General features: G+C 32.6%; 2 protein-coding genes across 2 annotated transcripts in view; both read right to left on the reverse strand.

Moving 5' to 3' along the window:
- LOC106472146 (probable tRNA pseudouridine synthase 2) overlaps positions 1–2877 on the reverse strand; it is a 10775-nt gene extending 7898 nt beyond the window's left edge. The window contains exons 1-3 of the mRNA XM_013932777.2: positions 2815–2877; positions 1085–1220; positions 585–701 (exon numbers count right to left, since the gene is read on the reverse strand). Coding sequence (XP_013788231.1) covers positions 585–701; positions 1085–1208 — 241 coding nt within the window. The 5' untranslated portion in view covers positions 1209–1220; positions 2815–2877. The remainder of the gene's footprint in view (positions 1–584; positions 702–1084; positions 1221–2814) is intronic.
- Positions 2878–8390: 5513 nt separating this feature from the next.
- The window catches only part of LOC106472147, a 16961-nt gene continuing 8723 nt past the window's right edge, over positions 8391–16628 (reverse strand). The window contains exon 4 of the mRNA XM_022400740.1: positions 8391–15313. Coding sequence (XP_022256448.1) covers positions 12606–15239 — 2634 coding nt within the window. The 5' untranslated portion in view covers positions 15240–15313 and the 3' untranslated portion in view covers positions 8391–12605. The remainder of the gene's footprint in view (positions 15314–16628) is intronic.

The raw sequence follows: 16628 nt of genomic DNA on the forward strand, positions 1-16628 counted from the left end.
TGTAAATATCTTTGTAGACTACACGTTATAGTGTAAATATCTTTGTAGACTACACGTTATAGTGTAAATATCTGTGTAGACCACACATTATAGTGTAAATATCTTTGTAGACCACATTCTATAGTGTAAATATCTGTGTAGACCACACGTTATAGTGTAAATATCTTTGTAGACCTCACGCTATAGTGTAAATATCTTTGTAGACTACACGTTATAGTAGCACCAATAAAACACTGTTTTTGTCAAAGTAGCAAATAATAATCAAAAATACATTTTTCTAATATGAATTTATGGTATCTTTTTTACCGTTATGTTCCAGCTAAAGGCAAGTTAAACTGATGTGTAGCTTATTACTTATATAAATATATATTCTTTTTTTATTATAAGTTGTCAAAAAATTATTAATGTTGCACCCTTTGATGGTATAAATATATTGTGTTAAATAACTTAAAATTTAGATAATGATATACAAAAAATTGAACAGCTACAAAAGTTATTTCTTATATCTAACTTTCTATTTATTTTATACATCATTAAGAGGTAAAGTTATAATATTAGATAGTCAAATCATTCCGAACACTTACCTAACATATGGTCTGCATAATTTGGAACTGTTGATATAGTTAGTGCTTTCCCACTAGCTACTGAACCTTCAATTTTTACATAATCACGAGGTGGTCGTACATTCATCAAATTCAAGTCTGTGAAAAATAACATTTACATTACAGTATATACACATTCACACACACACATGTAGCAATTAACAACACTAATTCCAGAAGCTAATTAGGTACATAAAGAAAAAAAAAAGTCTTCACTTTCCAATTCATACAACAGAATGTTTAAAATTATCGACTCATACAACAGAATGCGTAAAATTAACGACTCATACAACAGAATGTGTAAAATTATCGACTCTTACAACAGAAATAATGGGTGGAGAAGAATTATTTATCGCTCGACAGCTTTAAGATTGAAATGGCCAAGGAGTTCCTATTGTCATGAAAGTAACCATTACTACACACAACTATAAAAATAACTGTCTATTTTATAATGCATTACATATTAAATATAAGTCTCTTACCTCTTACAATATTTCCAATCAAAACTTCCCTGACTTTGTATACACTTAGTCCAGCTGGTTTGTAAATGCAAAATATACCATTTAAAAGTTTCCAAGCCTCTTCAGCATTACATATGGTTCTCATTTTTTTTACGTACTGCAAAACAGAGTTTGTATCAACAACATTTTGACACAAAATGGTTTGACAGTCACAACAAACAAAAGATATATATATATATGTAGTGTATACTTCGGAAAGAACATAACTTGGTTTGTCCTGCATTTTATAAATTCCATCACAATAGTAATAATAATAATAATAATAACTAGAGGGGCACTCAGTAGAGCACATACCTCCACCACCGTGCAACAGTGATCATATTCTACTCACAAAAAATACAAAAATGTGTCTGCACGTCTGTCTTTATCAACAGATATGGACTATTTTTGGCAGGACAATGGAGAATAATATTCTACACATACCTGCCAAGTTTCATCATTTTCGACTGACTTATGGAGCAAAAATAGTGTGAAAAATCGGTTCTCATGTTAAGAGAGCAAGAGAGAGTTTTTGAATTTTCGTGATCTTGCTGTGACCATGACCCTACAAAAACTAATCACTTCTAAGTTGGGTCATAATCCAAATATATAGCAACTTTCGTACAAATCCATTCAGCCATTCTCAAGAAATCTTGCTGACAAACACATATAGGGGTGTCAACCACCTCTGGTGGCAGAGGTAATAATAATAATAGGGTTTCTTTAAATAATTATTTTACCCTTAAACTTGAAAATATGAAAAAAAACCAGTAAAATGAGTTTTATATAATCTACCAATCTTGTTATTAATATTATTAAAATTCATTCAATCTCTTTAAGAGGAAAAAAAAAACAACAATCCCTTAGATACGTGTCAAAATGATGGTAAATTACATGAGGGATAAAAAGTTAGGCTTAAGCCAAAGTTTGACCTTGTATAACTTAACTAATGTAGATGTAACTTGATCTAAAAAAAATTAATATCCATTGCCCAAAAACTTCTCTATGTCAGTGCTCAACTAATTCAACTTATTGACATACATTACTTCACCAAGTAAAACAATTCATTTGGTAGCTATCCAACAGTGCCATAAACGTATGCTTGCACAAATACACTAGTTGCTATATCATCCCTCAGTTTTTCTCAAGTCAGAGTCAGCAAATTTGTTTAAGACTCCTATTAAGTTATTCAACAGCAGGGTGTAGACAAGTCTAGGTGTTATTTGATAATTTTCGCTCTTGACACGCTTTACTTAGTAAAAGGATCCAACTGAAATATTTTTGGTTGTCATGGGAACCAAGTTCTAAAGCACCATCTTTTTCTTGCTCAATCAAGTTAATGCCATAATGGTGAAAATGGTAGGACTAGAGGACATACATATATTCAGCTGAGATAGTTATATTTTTCTAACAAAGATTGGCCTTTAACATAAGGCTTTAGAATGAACTGCCTTCAGTTGTGGTAATTAATATTAATTTAAGGGAGTTTAACTGAAGGGAAATTTGTTGATCCATTTGACTTAGTCTTAGACTAAGTTTAACACTTTAAAGTTCAACTTAAGTTTAATTTAAATTTTACATTGTATCAAAACAAAAATTAAACTTAGAGCATATTAGAACTTCAAGCTGCTATCCTTCCAGTATACGTCACTTTCAATCTTAATGTTAATTACTATAAATTTGCAAAACAAAAATTTTACTATTTTACATACAAAAATTACAAAGTTGAGGCCTGCAATGTTCTTTACAGTACGTACGTATCTAACACTAACACAGCTTATTAAGTGACATCTATATCATTTTTCTTTCTACGTAAACATGAAATTTATCTAAAATAATATGTTTAAAAAATATAACATTACATACATTCAATATTGTAGGTAAATTTTTTTCACACATTTGGAACGTGTATTGTATTATAAGTAAGCCTAATATAACAATAATAAACTTAAGTTTGATAATAAGTTAATTTACTAAGTTAAGTAATTTGATAATACAAAAGATTACAATATTTCAATAACACAAACTAATTTTGTGAGCTATTTTGCAAGGAGTACATTACTTTATCTTCATCGCAAAAATTAAGAAACTGTACATAACGAAAAAGAGTTGTCTGTTTATTTGATACTAAGCGAAAAGATACACAACGGAATATTTATACAATGCCCATCGCGAGTATTGAAACCCGATTTTTAGCTTTATAAGCTCTCAGACTTATCACTGAGCCAACGAGAGGCCAGTGGGCGATTTGTACTTTGTCCACCACGAGGAAGCGAGCCCCGGACAACAAGAAATGAGAAGTGGCATATGATAAAAAAAAGTAAATGTTGTGTCATTTAAGAATGAAAAAATAAAAAAATATTTTGTCTTTACGGTTGTTGGACACTAGTTCATAGCGAGATTTATATTACATACTATATATTCAGAATCTAAATAGTTTTCAACATCAAAATGTAGCGCACATATATTATTTTGTTATTGTTTAATAATATTGCAATGAAAATACTTATCATAGGATTTGAAATATAAACTGAAAAAGAACCATAACATTAGATGAAATAGCATGCCCCCAGGGGCATAGTGGTATGTCTGCGGACTTATACCGCTAGAAACCAGGTTTTAATACCCGTGGTAGGCAGAGCACCTATAGCCCACTGTGTAGCTTTATGCTTAACTACAAATGAAGTAGCTCCCTTTAACGGCACGGGCAAAAGACTGAGATATGGGATATGTTTTGAAATTATCTTATGTTCCTTGTAGTTTTAAGCGGTTTTCTTTTTTCTTGGGGGAGTATAATGTTCATTACACAGATAAGCGTTATGTGCTGGGGAACAGGGATCGTTGAACAAGTTCTAATTATCTCAGTTGGATGGCGCTCATGACTTCAATATAAATCTAATAATTTTTCCTGTAGCTTTCCCAGGTGGTTAGGGCGCTCGACTCGCAATCTGCGGGTTCGAATCCCCGTTACACCAAACATGCTCGCCCTTTCAGCGGTGGGGGCGTTACAACGTAACGGTCAATCCTACTATTCGTTGTTAAAAGAGTAGTCCAAGCATTGGGTGGTGATGACTAACTGCCTTCCTTCCTAAATTAAGGACGGCTAGCGCAGATAGCCTTTGTGTAGCTTTGCGCGAAAAACAAAAACAAACCTCTAGCTATAGAATGTTTGAACCATAAAATTTACTAAAGAGTAAACAAAAAATTAATTCAAACAGGAATACGATTTTTTTTTTGTTTTAGAGCAAAGCCACATTGGGTTATCTGCTGTGTTCACCATGGAGAATCGAACCCAAATTTTAGCGTTGCAAGTCTGTAAACTTACCGTTTTCTCACCTGGAATAAACCAGAATAAGTGAAGCTGGTGGTTAACCATTTGACGCGTTCTGATCACTTTAAAGAAATTACAATGTTTTAATACTTTTGCTTGTGTTGGAATAATTCCGTTAGTCCTTTAGAACCCTTAAAATACTTCACATTTTTTAGAACCCTTAAAATTCTTCACATTTTTTAGAACCCTTAAAATTCTTCACATTTTTTTTCTCAAATTGTGGTATGAAGTAATTTTAGCAGAAGAAAAAAAATGCACAATTGATTTAAAAATGTTTTATGCAAAATAAATGTTTTCTTAATGGGAAATATACATATTAGTAATCATGTAATGCAGTGTTTCATCAGATCTTAACTGACCGTCAATTGGTAACACTTTTTTTTTGTAACTTGAAATAATGAAAAATTTAAAAAACTTATGTAAAATTTGTTTCGGTAATTTTTGTTTGTTTTTGAATATCGCGCAAAGCTACACGAGGGCTATCTGCGCTAGCCGTCCCTAATTTAGCAGTGTAAGACTAGAGGGAAGGCAGCTAGTCATCACCACCCACCGCCAACTCTTGGACTACTCTTTTACCAACGAATAGTGGGATTGACAGTCACATTATAACGCCCCCACGGCTGAAAGGGCGAGCATATTTGATGGAAGGGGATTCGAACGCGCGACCCTGTGATTTCTGTTAAAGTTTTAATCATAAAGAATGGTAAACTTATTCCACAACGAACAACAAGATTAGCAAAAACAAAAACACTTGACCACTCAGTAACTTGTCCCAGATATATACCACCGATTGTTTGGCCCAGCATGGCCAGGGCGCTTGACTCTCAATCTGAGGGTTGCGGGTTCGAATCTCCATCCCACCAAACATATTCGCCCTTTCGGCCGTTATAATGTGACAGTCAATCTCACTATTCGTTGGTAAAAAGAGTACCCCAAGAGTTGGTGGTGATGACTAACTGCCTTCCCTTTACTCTTTCACTGCTAAATTAGGGACGGCTAGTCCTAGTGTAGCTTTGCACGAAATACAAAACAACCCAAATAAAACCGATTGTTCTAGGATGTAAAGTTTATGGTGTTTCTAAGTCCTCACCATAAGTTTAGTGGTGTAAATAATATGGCATTGTGCCTAACTTATTATTCGATGTTATACAGTGGACCAGCTATTTAATTGTCATATTAGAGAATTATTTTATTTTCACCAAAGATAAAATCAAAAATATTATCTGTGACATAGGGGTCTAATACACTTTTTAATTAGCCGTACCCTCTACTGTTGATTGCAGTTATGCCTATTTAAGGCTTACCTGCATAGCTTGGGTAAGCAAGCCAAGTAAATAAAATTAGGCCTCTTATAATGGTGGTGTGTAAATAACACTCGTCTACGAGGTCTGTAAATAACACTCATTGTCTACAGTACGATATCACTTACTATTTAAACACAGTTCATCACCGAGTCAGCAATGAAAGGTTACTTGTTAAGTATGGGTCAGTGATGTGATGTAAGTCATGCTTAATGAAGTAAACAATAATTAACAAACATTAACTAATTAAAGGTTTTATTCTTCAGTACGAACTGATGAAGCAAATAATAATAAAAACCTTTCTTACAACCAAACACAAGCAACAACAATAATCAGCCAGATATATCACTGTCAACTTCCTCATAATATTTTAATCTATTTTGACTTTGCATCACAAATAAAGCTAACTTTGACAATTTATTCATACAAATGAATACAAGCTTTTTCTTCAGGTTTAAAATCAACACACATATATGTATGGCAAACAATTTCAAACCTCTGCTTATTTTCCGTATATATACGAGTTCCAACAAAACAACAGAAATATTGGTCCCATATATTTTTGTTCTCAAAGAAAGGATGAGTGTGACAGATACGCCCAAAACAAAATTTCCAAATATATATATATATATATATATATATAAATACAGTAAAGACTGGAGTAACATTTTTTTTAACAATATTCAACCAAATAGCAAAACTATACTACACAGTGTGTGTGTTAAATTACAAAATAGTTTGGTCCTAAAAAACCTGAGTAGCTGTTACCCTTGGAAACATATAAAGCATTATAAACTTCCTGAAAGTGCCATAACAATTGACAACTACAAAACATACCAATTAGAGCAGAAAAACAAGAATAAACTCAGTACAAAATAACAACAATGTCACTTACAGTTTGCTTTCAATGGGAAATTCAAAATCTCTCTAATAAAAAAAAAATATGCTGTACACTGGAAATTACAATTCACTTGCGGATGTACACATTTATACCTGGGTTGTGTGTTTGTACCTGAATGTTACTTCTCACTATTATTATTCAGTTATATACACACAATGCACTAGACATAGAAATTGAGTTAACTATCAGATAAACGTGGTATTATGTGAGTGAAGATTTCTACAGTTTCTACAAGGGAAAATGTATGTTAAATTTGATGACTCCTTGATTTCATATTTTCACAAAATATTAATGTTCAATCTTTAAAACCATATACTACATGCATTTCCATTAGGGGCAAGGAGTAGGTGAACGTATCAATTGATAAAGAACAAGAAAACTACACGAAATATGTACAAACAATAAAAGAACATCTCATCACTGGGTTGTTTTTTTTATTTTTTTAGCTTTCATTCTGTCAATTGAATGCCTGGAAAAACAGTTTATCAACATTTTAAAACCTCTCTTTAACACTTTACATACCAAGAAACCTGTGTACCAACAACCAGGTGTGGAAAACCACATCTTTTATATACCTGTTCAGTTTAACTACCTTTCTTAGTAAAATAACACAAAGAGCTACTTTTATATCAGTCTCTCACCAGTTGTGTGTGTCCAACTACTCAAGTTATTTTCTAATACACATATCTCACTAATTAGCATTAATAATTTTCTTCAAAAGAAAACAATAATAATGTTACTCGCAAATTCAAGAACAGTAATATTTTGTCAGGTAAGAAAACCTGCAAGTTGACGACAACTAATGATGTAGATATCATTCAACTGAGTGATACCTATAGGTTAGAAAACTTAAATTCTATGGAAAACTACTGACCAATAAGGGTCTAGATAAAAAAATGTTGCAAAGGAGCAAAAGTTGTTGCCTCCTATTATCTGTTACCCTTTGAGTCTCTTCACCATCATATAGATTCATTAACACTCAATCTTGTAACAGCATCTCAAACTGGTTCCATAATACTGTATGGCACTTACCAACTTAATTGGATTATGATTAGACTTACTGGTTCAGAAAACCTATTTATTTAGCATTAAGAGAGAGAGAGGACTTAATGAAACAAAATTAGATTAATTTATTAAAAGATTATCTCATTTTACTAAGTTCTTTATTTTCTATTTGAAAACTAGTATTTTAATAGCTTTATGTTATAATAATTATACTGTTAGTAGTGAAATTAGTAACTAAGATACTAGCTGTCACATCTAAAACTTAAAAACGTTTTCAAGCTTCAATCATCAATTCATTAAATACCCTTATGTATTAATTAATTAAATATCTTCATTACTTTTTTTAACAACTACACAAGTTAAAAAATATAGAAAATGTAGAAGATAAAATTAATTATTAAGTAATAGCAAGAAATGTTTTGGGAGGAAATCAGATATTGAAACAAAGGTCAAAATTGAAACGAAATTAAATTTAAACAAATGTAGTATCTTTTACAAATACATAGTACAGAAACAACAGGTAGTTTGATTTATATAATTAATGAAAATATATTGCAATATTTTAAAAATTAATGCAGAAACTTATTTGAGAGGAATCAAATAATTGTAAATGGAGTCCGTGATTCACAGAAGTATACATAAAGATAATTGATCCAATTTAGCGATAACAGTCAAAAATCAGCGTGAAAAAAAAAGACATTTAAAAAATAAATTGTCATTAAAAATACACTGAAATAATACTACCTTCTACTGAAAACAAACTGTATAAAATACAACAATGCTTATTTGTTTTAAGGATTTTTTTTTTTTCATATATATACAGAGATGTAGTACAACCACACGCTGAAACAAATATCATCGTCTTAAGTTATCATTCACCTAAACTATACATCTGCATTCTGTTACAAGCTATCACAGGTGATAAGAGACTTCCATACCATATTCAATCACATATTATCATAAACATACAAGTCATCCCCCCTCACACACAAAATCTCTACCCGTTTTACGTTTATCGTCTTCCAATATCAAAACTCGCATTTCATGTTTAAGTTACCATAACAATATTAGAAACAACCTTTCCAAATAAAAAGTACAATACGAATACAAAACAATGCTACACTTAAAATTTCTTGTAAAGAAATGGATTTTGTAATGAGTATCACAAAATGTACGTATAAACTGGAGAAGTGCACAGAAAGTGGACAAAATAAAAGTTTACTAAAAACAGACAAACATAGCTATTTTGTTCTTCTGTGAATGACTATCAAGAACACTTTCAAATGTTTTTTACAACTTGCTTCAGGTATGTTCAAGAGATGATAGTTTTTTTAAAATATGTACAATAACCTGATCCGTTTCAATAAAGGTCCACAGCAGTGTCTTTGCTTATATTTTGTCTAGTTTAAAAATTAAAGCTCAGTTTGCCTCAAAATGTGCCTGCATATTTTACTGGTAAGTATGCATACAACTCAGTGCACAAAACTATTTTTTTGCTCTCTACTAAATTTAAACTGTTAACCTGTATCCAACAAAAATCCTTCCAAGTACAGTCTAGTAAAATATACAGTTCTTAAAAGATTAATATGCAAAAAAAAAAAAGACTAATTAATTCAAAAATACAATAACAGCAACTTTTACCATAGGCAAGGTTTGATTTTTAATAAGTACAATGTTTCGACACATAGTATCGACACGCTGTTATGTAAGAGTTCATTCAAAAGGAAAATTGAATTCCACCTGTCTTTTTATTAATGCAACTCTTACTTAAAGATGACCCGATACTATGGTTCAAAATGTTGTAATTAATAAGATCAAAACCTGCCTAGTCCGTATGTTGCTGTATCTTTGAATTAATTTTTCAGATCAGTAGGATCCTCACTAAACACTATAAACAGAGAATGACTGGGCATAATGTTGGGAACAAAACATATTTTGGGATTTGAAGGAACAGCCATGTGCAATATCCTTACACAATTATTAAAGTTTACTTTTTTGTTTTGCCACCAGGTGAAAAGGGATGTTTAGGTTTACGTTACCAGTAAATTGTAATGATTAAATCCCAAAATAAAATAAATTTAACCAAATTCAAAATAACATTTTTACACAAAAGGCGAATCTTTATAGGACTGCTTTTCAAATTAAAATAGTAAATTAAAAAAAAAGTTTCTTTACTATAAGCTTTGTTTATTTAATTGAAAGCCCTATTAGAGAGAGAGAGAGAAGCATAATTTATCAATTTATTATAACTAAAAAATCATAAAAATATTCTATATTCCTTTTCACTTTTAATGTGTGTATAAATATTGAGTCCTGATTTTATTATCAAACTAATCGTTATACTGATTTAAGTGGTCTTTTAAAAGCTATGCTCAGATTAAGTTTTAGGTAACTTACAAATTATAAACCTTCTTCAGATTATTTCATTTTCATTACTAAACTCTAACCCTTGCTTAAAGCAGTTATAAATCATTCAGTAACTATGTTTTTTTTAGTAAAATAAACTACATGCAAAAAAGGCTTTTCTGGTGATAACTTTCAGTTTCTTTAGTCTCGTAAAACCTTCCACAAACTACTCAACTAAGTTTTGCTCATGTTATTTTATGATGGCTTCTAACTGATTGTGATTACTACTTACTAGCAAAAGCCGAGTTCTCATAAATTGTTTTATTAAAAGGCATTAAATAAAATATATATATATAGAGAGAGACCGACATGTTAGGGTTACTCGTTCTTACATAAACACTCCTGCTAATATGAAAAGGTGCATATTTTATCATTTAATATGCCATTAGGAACAGTATACAAACTATTTGTACTCTATATGAACGTATTAGAATTCTAGTAAACACTAATAAAAATTAAAGTCTTATAAAAATTCTAGCCGGTTTAATTATTTGATTTTATACACGTTGCTTCATTAAGGTTTAGGGGGGGGGACAAAACACCAAAGACACAACACAGTATACCTTGTTTTCAAATAAACTTATAAGTAGAATGTTACTTAAGGTAACTTTTTTAAAGATTTTTCATATTGGAGTATAAAACCCTTAACTTGCTTTGCTGCACAGTTTTCAGTTTATTACTCGTAGCACTTAATATAACAAGTAAATATAAACAGGCTTAATCAATAAACTTTGTGAAATAAGTAAAAACTAGATATAATACAGTTCTTTAATTATAAAGCCAATGACCAGTTCAAAACGTCCACTTTTAATACTTAACTTAAAACCAAAAAAAAAAAAACAGTAGGAAGATATTACTTACAACATAAAAAAAAATATATTAATAATGACATAGAAATTTTGATTTCTTAAATTACAATAATCTATACAACATCTTACGTTTCAATAGCGAGCCAATGTTTCACAAGTTCAGTTGAAGTGCAATAAAAACTGATTATCGGCACTAAGTTTACTCGAAGCGAGAAGAACGAAAAGATTTGCACACAACATTAACTAAATAAAATTTGTTAAAGTTTTGGTACTACACGTATGTTCAACAAGATATTTTTTTGACTAAAAGGTTTTCAGAGAATATTCTACTCCAAACGTTTCTTCTTCTTCTTCTCACCTTGAGCCCAAGATGCAAAATTACAGCTTTCCCAAACTTACATATATTTCTATTTATATATATGTACACGTATTTGGTTTACGTTCAGGTACAGAACCTCTACCAATTACATTTTAAACACTGCTATCTTTGAACACAAACATTAAAGTTTCACCTCCGTAGATATGTATATCTATAAATCTATAATTGATCACACAGAACTAACAACTATTAGTGTTTATAAACCAACAATAAAACCACAGCATTTCATTTACATAAAATTAAACAAGTGCTCAACATTTGCACACGACTAATAGTGAACTAAAATTACAATCCGTTACCTATATCAGTGTTTCTTTTCAAAGGATTAGACTAGAGAAAGAATATATATATATTACGACAGGCAAAATTTTACCCTGATTATATAAATGATCTACATACACTGTTCAAGCTTTCTGTCTGTATCCATGATTCATTAATTATTCTTATATTTTACGTCAACAACATAAAAACTGCGAAGAATCAACAATCACCAAACTGCAGGTTTATAAAGAATGCATTTCTTACTTCATAGCAAATTCAAATATATATAGACTATCCAGTATAAATAACAAGGCATATATCACTGTCATTAAAAACTCATCTTGGACAAGTCCAACTGTTTATTACTTCACTCACCACTTCCTGTCATTGTAAACTGCATTCAGTTGTAATGTCATTGGTGTGTAGACAGTTCATTTAAATAGTACATTTACAGAATTATAACAAACCTGCCTGTGTAAAGCAAATTACTGGATTTTGTACATCAGTTCAAAACAAAATGGCAAAAGACAACCACATGAAACTACCACAAAATTAATTGAGTTTACTGAAAAATTCAGTTATTTCTATATCAGCTTTTTTAATTGCTTGGCAACATCCTGACAGAAATACACAAGTATTTTCAGAGAGAAAATTTCTTGTTGACACGTTTGTGACAGGTTCATGTGGTGTCTAGCCTTACAAGGGTCTAAGTGTTAAGTGCACTTTAGGGCTATCTTTATATCTATATCACCACTCTTGGTCTCATGTCACTAGAGATTTGTATTTGTGCATTAAAATAGGATTTTATAAAATAACAAAAACAGCAAACTTCATTTTTTTTTTCATGTCACAAGTTTAGTAACTACAGTATATTTTCTTTTTATAAATGTTTCTTTAAGATAACTCATCACAGTTTGTTCACTCCTTTTCTCACAAGTAGTAAGGATAAGAGTAATCTACGGATAAGGCATGTCTCTACAGGCCTCTGGGGACAGACTTGCTGTATCACAGCTCCAAGCCCGATATTGTCATTTAATTACACGTAAAGCTGTCTTGAAGAATATACAATTCTATAACGCTCGTTTAACCCGAATGGTTTTACTGCAACGTTTATGTGCTGCTGTGGGTTTTGCTGTGGGCATTTAAGTTGCCTTTATTAGCAAAGCCTTTTCCACAAGACTGGCATACAAATGGCTTCTCACCGGTGTGGACACTCATGTGTCTCTTCACGGTTGACTTCTGAGAGAAACACTTGCCACACACAGTACATGAAAATGGTTTCTCCCCAGTGTGAGTGCGCATGTGGATCTTGATACGCTCTTTGTCAGCAAAACACTTGCCACAAATATCACAAGGAAATGGGCGTTCACCAGTATGAGATCTCATGTGTCTGGTGAGGGATGTCTTCTGTGAGAAACAGTGGCCGCACAGCTCGCACGTGAACGGCTTCTCGCCGGAGTGAGACCGCATGTGGCTCTGGTATACATTCTTTGTGGCAAGATGTTTACCACAAAGGTTACAACGAAAGGGTTTTGAAGAGCTTGCTGGAATAACGGATGGTTCCGAGAGAGAAGTGCTAGTAACCAAAGACTGACGGATATGTAGCTCACAAGACTTACCAGACTGGCACAAAGAACAGTACTTTTCACTAAGACTACTATCATTTTGAGAGGAATTCTCAACAACACCTGGTGAAACTGACAGTCTTACTTTATCCGTTGAGACAGCTGTTGGCTTGGAAACAGGCAAAGTTGTTGACACTGTCTGAGAAGTGCTGACATCAACTTCACACTTAACCGAGTTTAGTGGCACAGAAGATGTATCTATGTTTGTAGATGCTCCAGACAAACCAGGACTAATTGTAGACACAGAAGTTGATGAAAATATGTGTGATGAGTTACCTATCTTGTCTAAAGCTTCATTTGTTAGTGATGATCTTCCTATAGTAGGACACGAGTCTGCAAGAGCTTCAGGATGGTCGCGTTTCTTTAAAGAAGTGAAGCCAGAGACGGTGTAAAATGGTGGCAGAAGCTGCGAGTCCGATTCACTTCCAGGTCTAGATGTGAAGAAGGTCATCATGCTCGGCAGCTGAGCTACTGCATGCTGCATGGAATTTTCTGAAGAAACAGCAGAAAATGGTCCACGAGGAGATACTTCCACTTCCATGGGTTCTTCTTTAATAGATGACAACACTGGATTTGTTTTTGTCAAGACAGGAACATTTACAGAGCTTTTCAGATCAATTTCTGGGTTCTCCTTAGGTTCTCTAGCACAAAGCTCAGGAAATGGTGAAGTAATGGCAGCAGATCTGGAATAATGGAGATCAGGCATCTCTAAGGCCCCCACAGAAGACACTGTTTCAGAGGCTGTTATTGACACTGATGCAGGTAATGTGTCACCAACATCATTAGCAGTAGAATGGATAGATCCAACAGACTGTAGTGTGTTTAAGGCATTTTCATTAGAAAGGTTATCACTAGATGAAAGAATACATCTACTTTGGTTATGTGGATCACAGTGGTGAGGTCCAGTACTCTGGAAAGGCTGAGGTGGTGTAGATGACACTACCGAAGTGTATGTTGTTGTCCCAAAGTCCAGAGGAGTTAGCAAAGGGTTTGTGGATGGTAAAACCAAGATATTTTCATTATTTTCTGCAGTACTAGTCATTACAGTACTCACTCCATGATGGGCAATATGAATTGTCTCAAGCTTATCTACATCACAATCTGAGGTAGGAATTGGTGGTAAACCCAAAAAATTATTTCCTACTGGACTGGACTTCATTACTGCTTTGTGTGGCTCTCGTAAGTTATGTGATGGGAACGATAATGTCTCTTGAAGATTAGAGTATAAAAAAGGGGATTCACAACCCAAGGGAACATTTATGGTTTCGTGGATGGGTGCTTCATGTTCTGGATCAATGTAAAATGGTTTGTAGTTTACTCTAGAGAGATAAGCCATATGGGGCTGCATTATAGTTGAAACAGGGGGCAATTTTTGCACTTGTCTATCTTCTGAAGGTCCCGAAAGAGAATCAACTAAATTCTGGTAGATGGGTGTGGACTCAAGAACATAGTGAGAAGGATTTTCTGAGACTACATAAGCTTTTTCAGCTTTCAGATACTTTTCATCATCTGAAAAATCTCTTTGGTACTTATAGGATAATTGGATATTTTCCTTTCTTTCCTCTTCCCTTTTGTTGTCAATGCCAGCATGCTTATATGACATGCTTTCCAAAATGGGTGGTTTGATAACACTGGAAAGATTCCTAGCTTCATCACCCATTGAGGTAAAAGAGAAACCTTCAACAAAACTCTGAGGTATAAGAACTGATGAGCTTGAGCAATGTGATATAGGTATTTTTTTCTCTTCCCTCATTCCCTCTTCCCTCACTCCATTGACTAAAGGACACGTGTCATTTAGAGGATGAGACAAATCAGACCCTGATTCTAGACTTGTTATTTTTGCATTAAGTTGAAAAACAAAATTGTTATAATCAGATATTTTGGACAAACTAAATTTATCCCTTTCAGACTGTGGTAACAAATCATTATGAGCACTAGAAGTTGTAGTGATATTTGAAGGCTTATTTGATGTGCTGCTCTGCATGTGACGAGCAGCTCCCACTGGGCCTGGTAAGCAAACAGAGAGTAGACTAGATGTCACCGGAAGTTTAGTTGGTTGTCCATTGCTACCACCATAACATAGAGAATCTACTGTAGTCTGTTGGATGTTGTCTGTCATAATTTAAATCCCATTATCTTCAGCGTTTCTCATTAAATGTTCCACATGTTACTGATGAAGCTGTTAGTTCTGACCTAAAAATATAAGAACACTGTTGTTCTATCAAAATTTTCTCTCTGAAACAATCTTCAACCAAAATTTAGTAATTAATTATGCTGGTGTAAATATTATTAAAACATGATGAACAACCTTCATGTACATCTTTTACAAGATTAGTAACCACGGTAATAATAATAACAAAATGTACCTATTTACACTTTAAACAAAATACTATCAAAAGTATATTTCAGGATCATCAACTACAAATTACATTGGTGTAACATCGGGTTAAACTAAACTTGGACACTATTACTGAGAATAATATTTAATACAACTGACGTTCCTCTGACAGTCTACTAGTCTTGATAGCTGTAAATCCTCTGAAAATGTTACAAGAGCTACAATTTTATATAAACATTTAAGTGTTTTCTAATTATGAAAACAATAACTCAGTATCTATACATTACACTTTTATAGATAAAATAAAAATCTAAACCAACAAAATTAAAAAAAAAAATTCTAAGGTTTTAACTCCACAGAAAAGCATCACCTGTAAGTTTTTGCAGGAAAACGAATTGTATTAAAAAGCAGTTAACTGATTTTCCTTTCCCATAGAGGCAAACCAAGCCTCTTATCCTAGAGTATCTAAATGAAATACAAGAGTTTGGTGCAAGCTTTTAAAAAGCCCATTGATTTACACTCGTATCTCAATCTCCAATTGTTTCTGTCAAGACAAAACTTGCTGGGGCTAATATTTTGTTGTTTACTCCCTGTGTGCACATATACATATATTGTAACTAGCTCTAGTGAGTAATTGAAAAACTTACTTACCATAACAAGTCAGTAATAATAATATAGGTATTCTAACTCACATAAGAAAAAAATATTAAAAACATCCTGGTTATTGTCAGGATGTGCAAAAATAAGATGTAAACAGAATTTAGCATACATCATCTAGTAAATTCCCTCATATTATTAGTTTGCAAGTTACAAGTCAAACCAGCTTAACTAAACAAAAAAATTAGGAGCTGAACTAGAGTGTCTTTAGACTGACAAGTCTTAGCGGTCACTCATTGATCATGGCCAATAATTAATACAAAAAGTCCTCCCAACACCAATAAATAAATGCATGAAAGTAATGACATGTATATTTAAGCTAATATATTCTTCAATTTCATAAATCTTATAATAACATAACAAAGTTTTGAGACAAGATGGGACCTATTGGTCCATCTCGGCTATTCCATCCTCTAAACTATATTAAAATAATTTTAAAAAATCTTTAAGCCAGTCCTTTTCATTCATATACTTGTCAAGCTTTCTCCAAAACTCACTTACATTTACTGCCTC

The sequence above is a fragment of the Limulus polyphemus genome, unplaced genomic scaffold, assembly GCF_000517525.1.
Source record: "Limulus polyphemus unplaced genomic scaffold, Limulus_polyphemus-2.1.2 Scaffold5117, whole genome shotgun sequence".
NCBI lineage: Eukaryota > Metazoa > Arthropoda > Merostomata > Xiphosura > Limulidae > Limulus > Limulus polyphemus.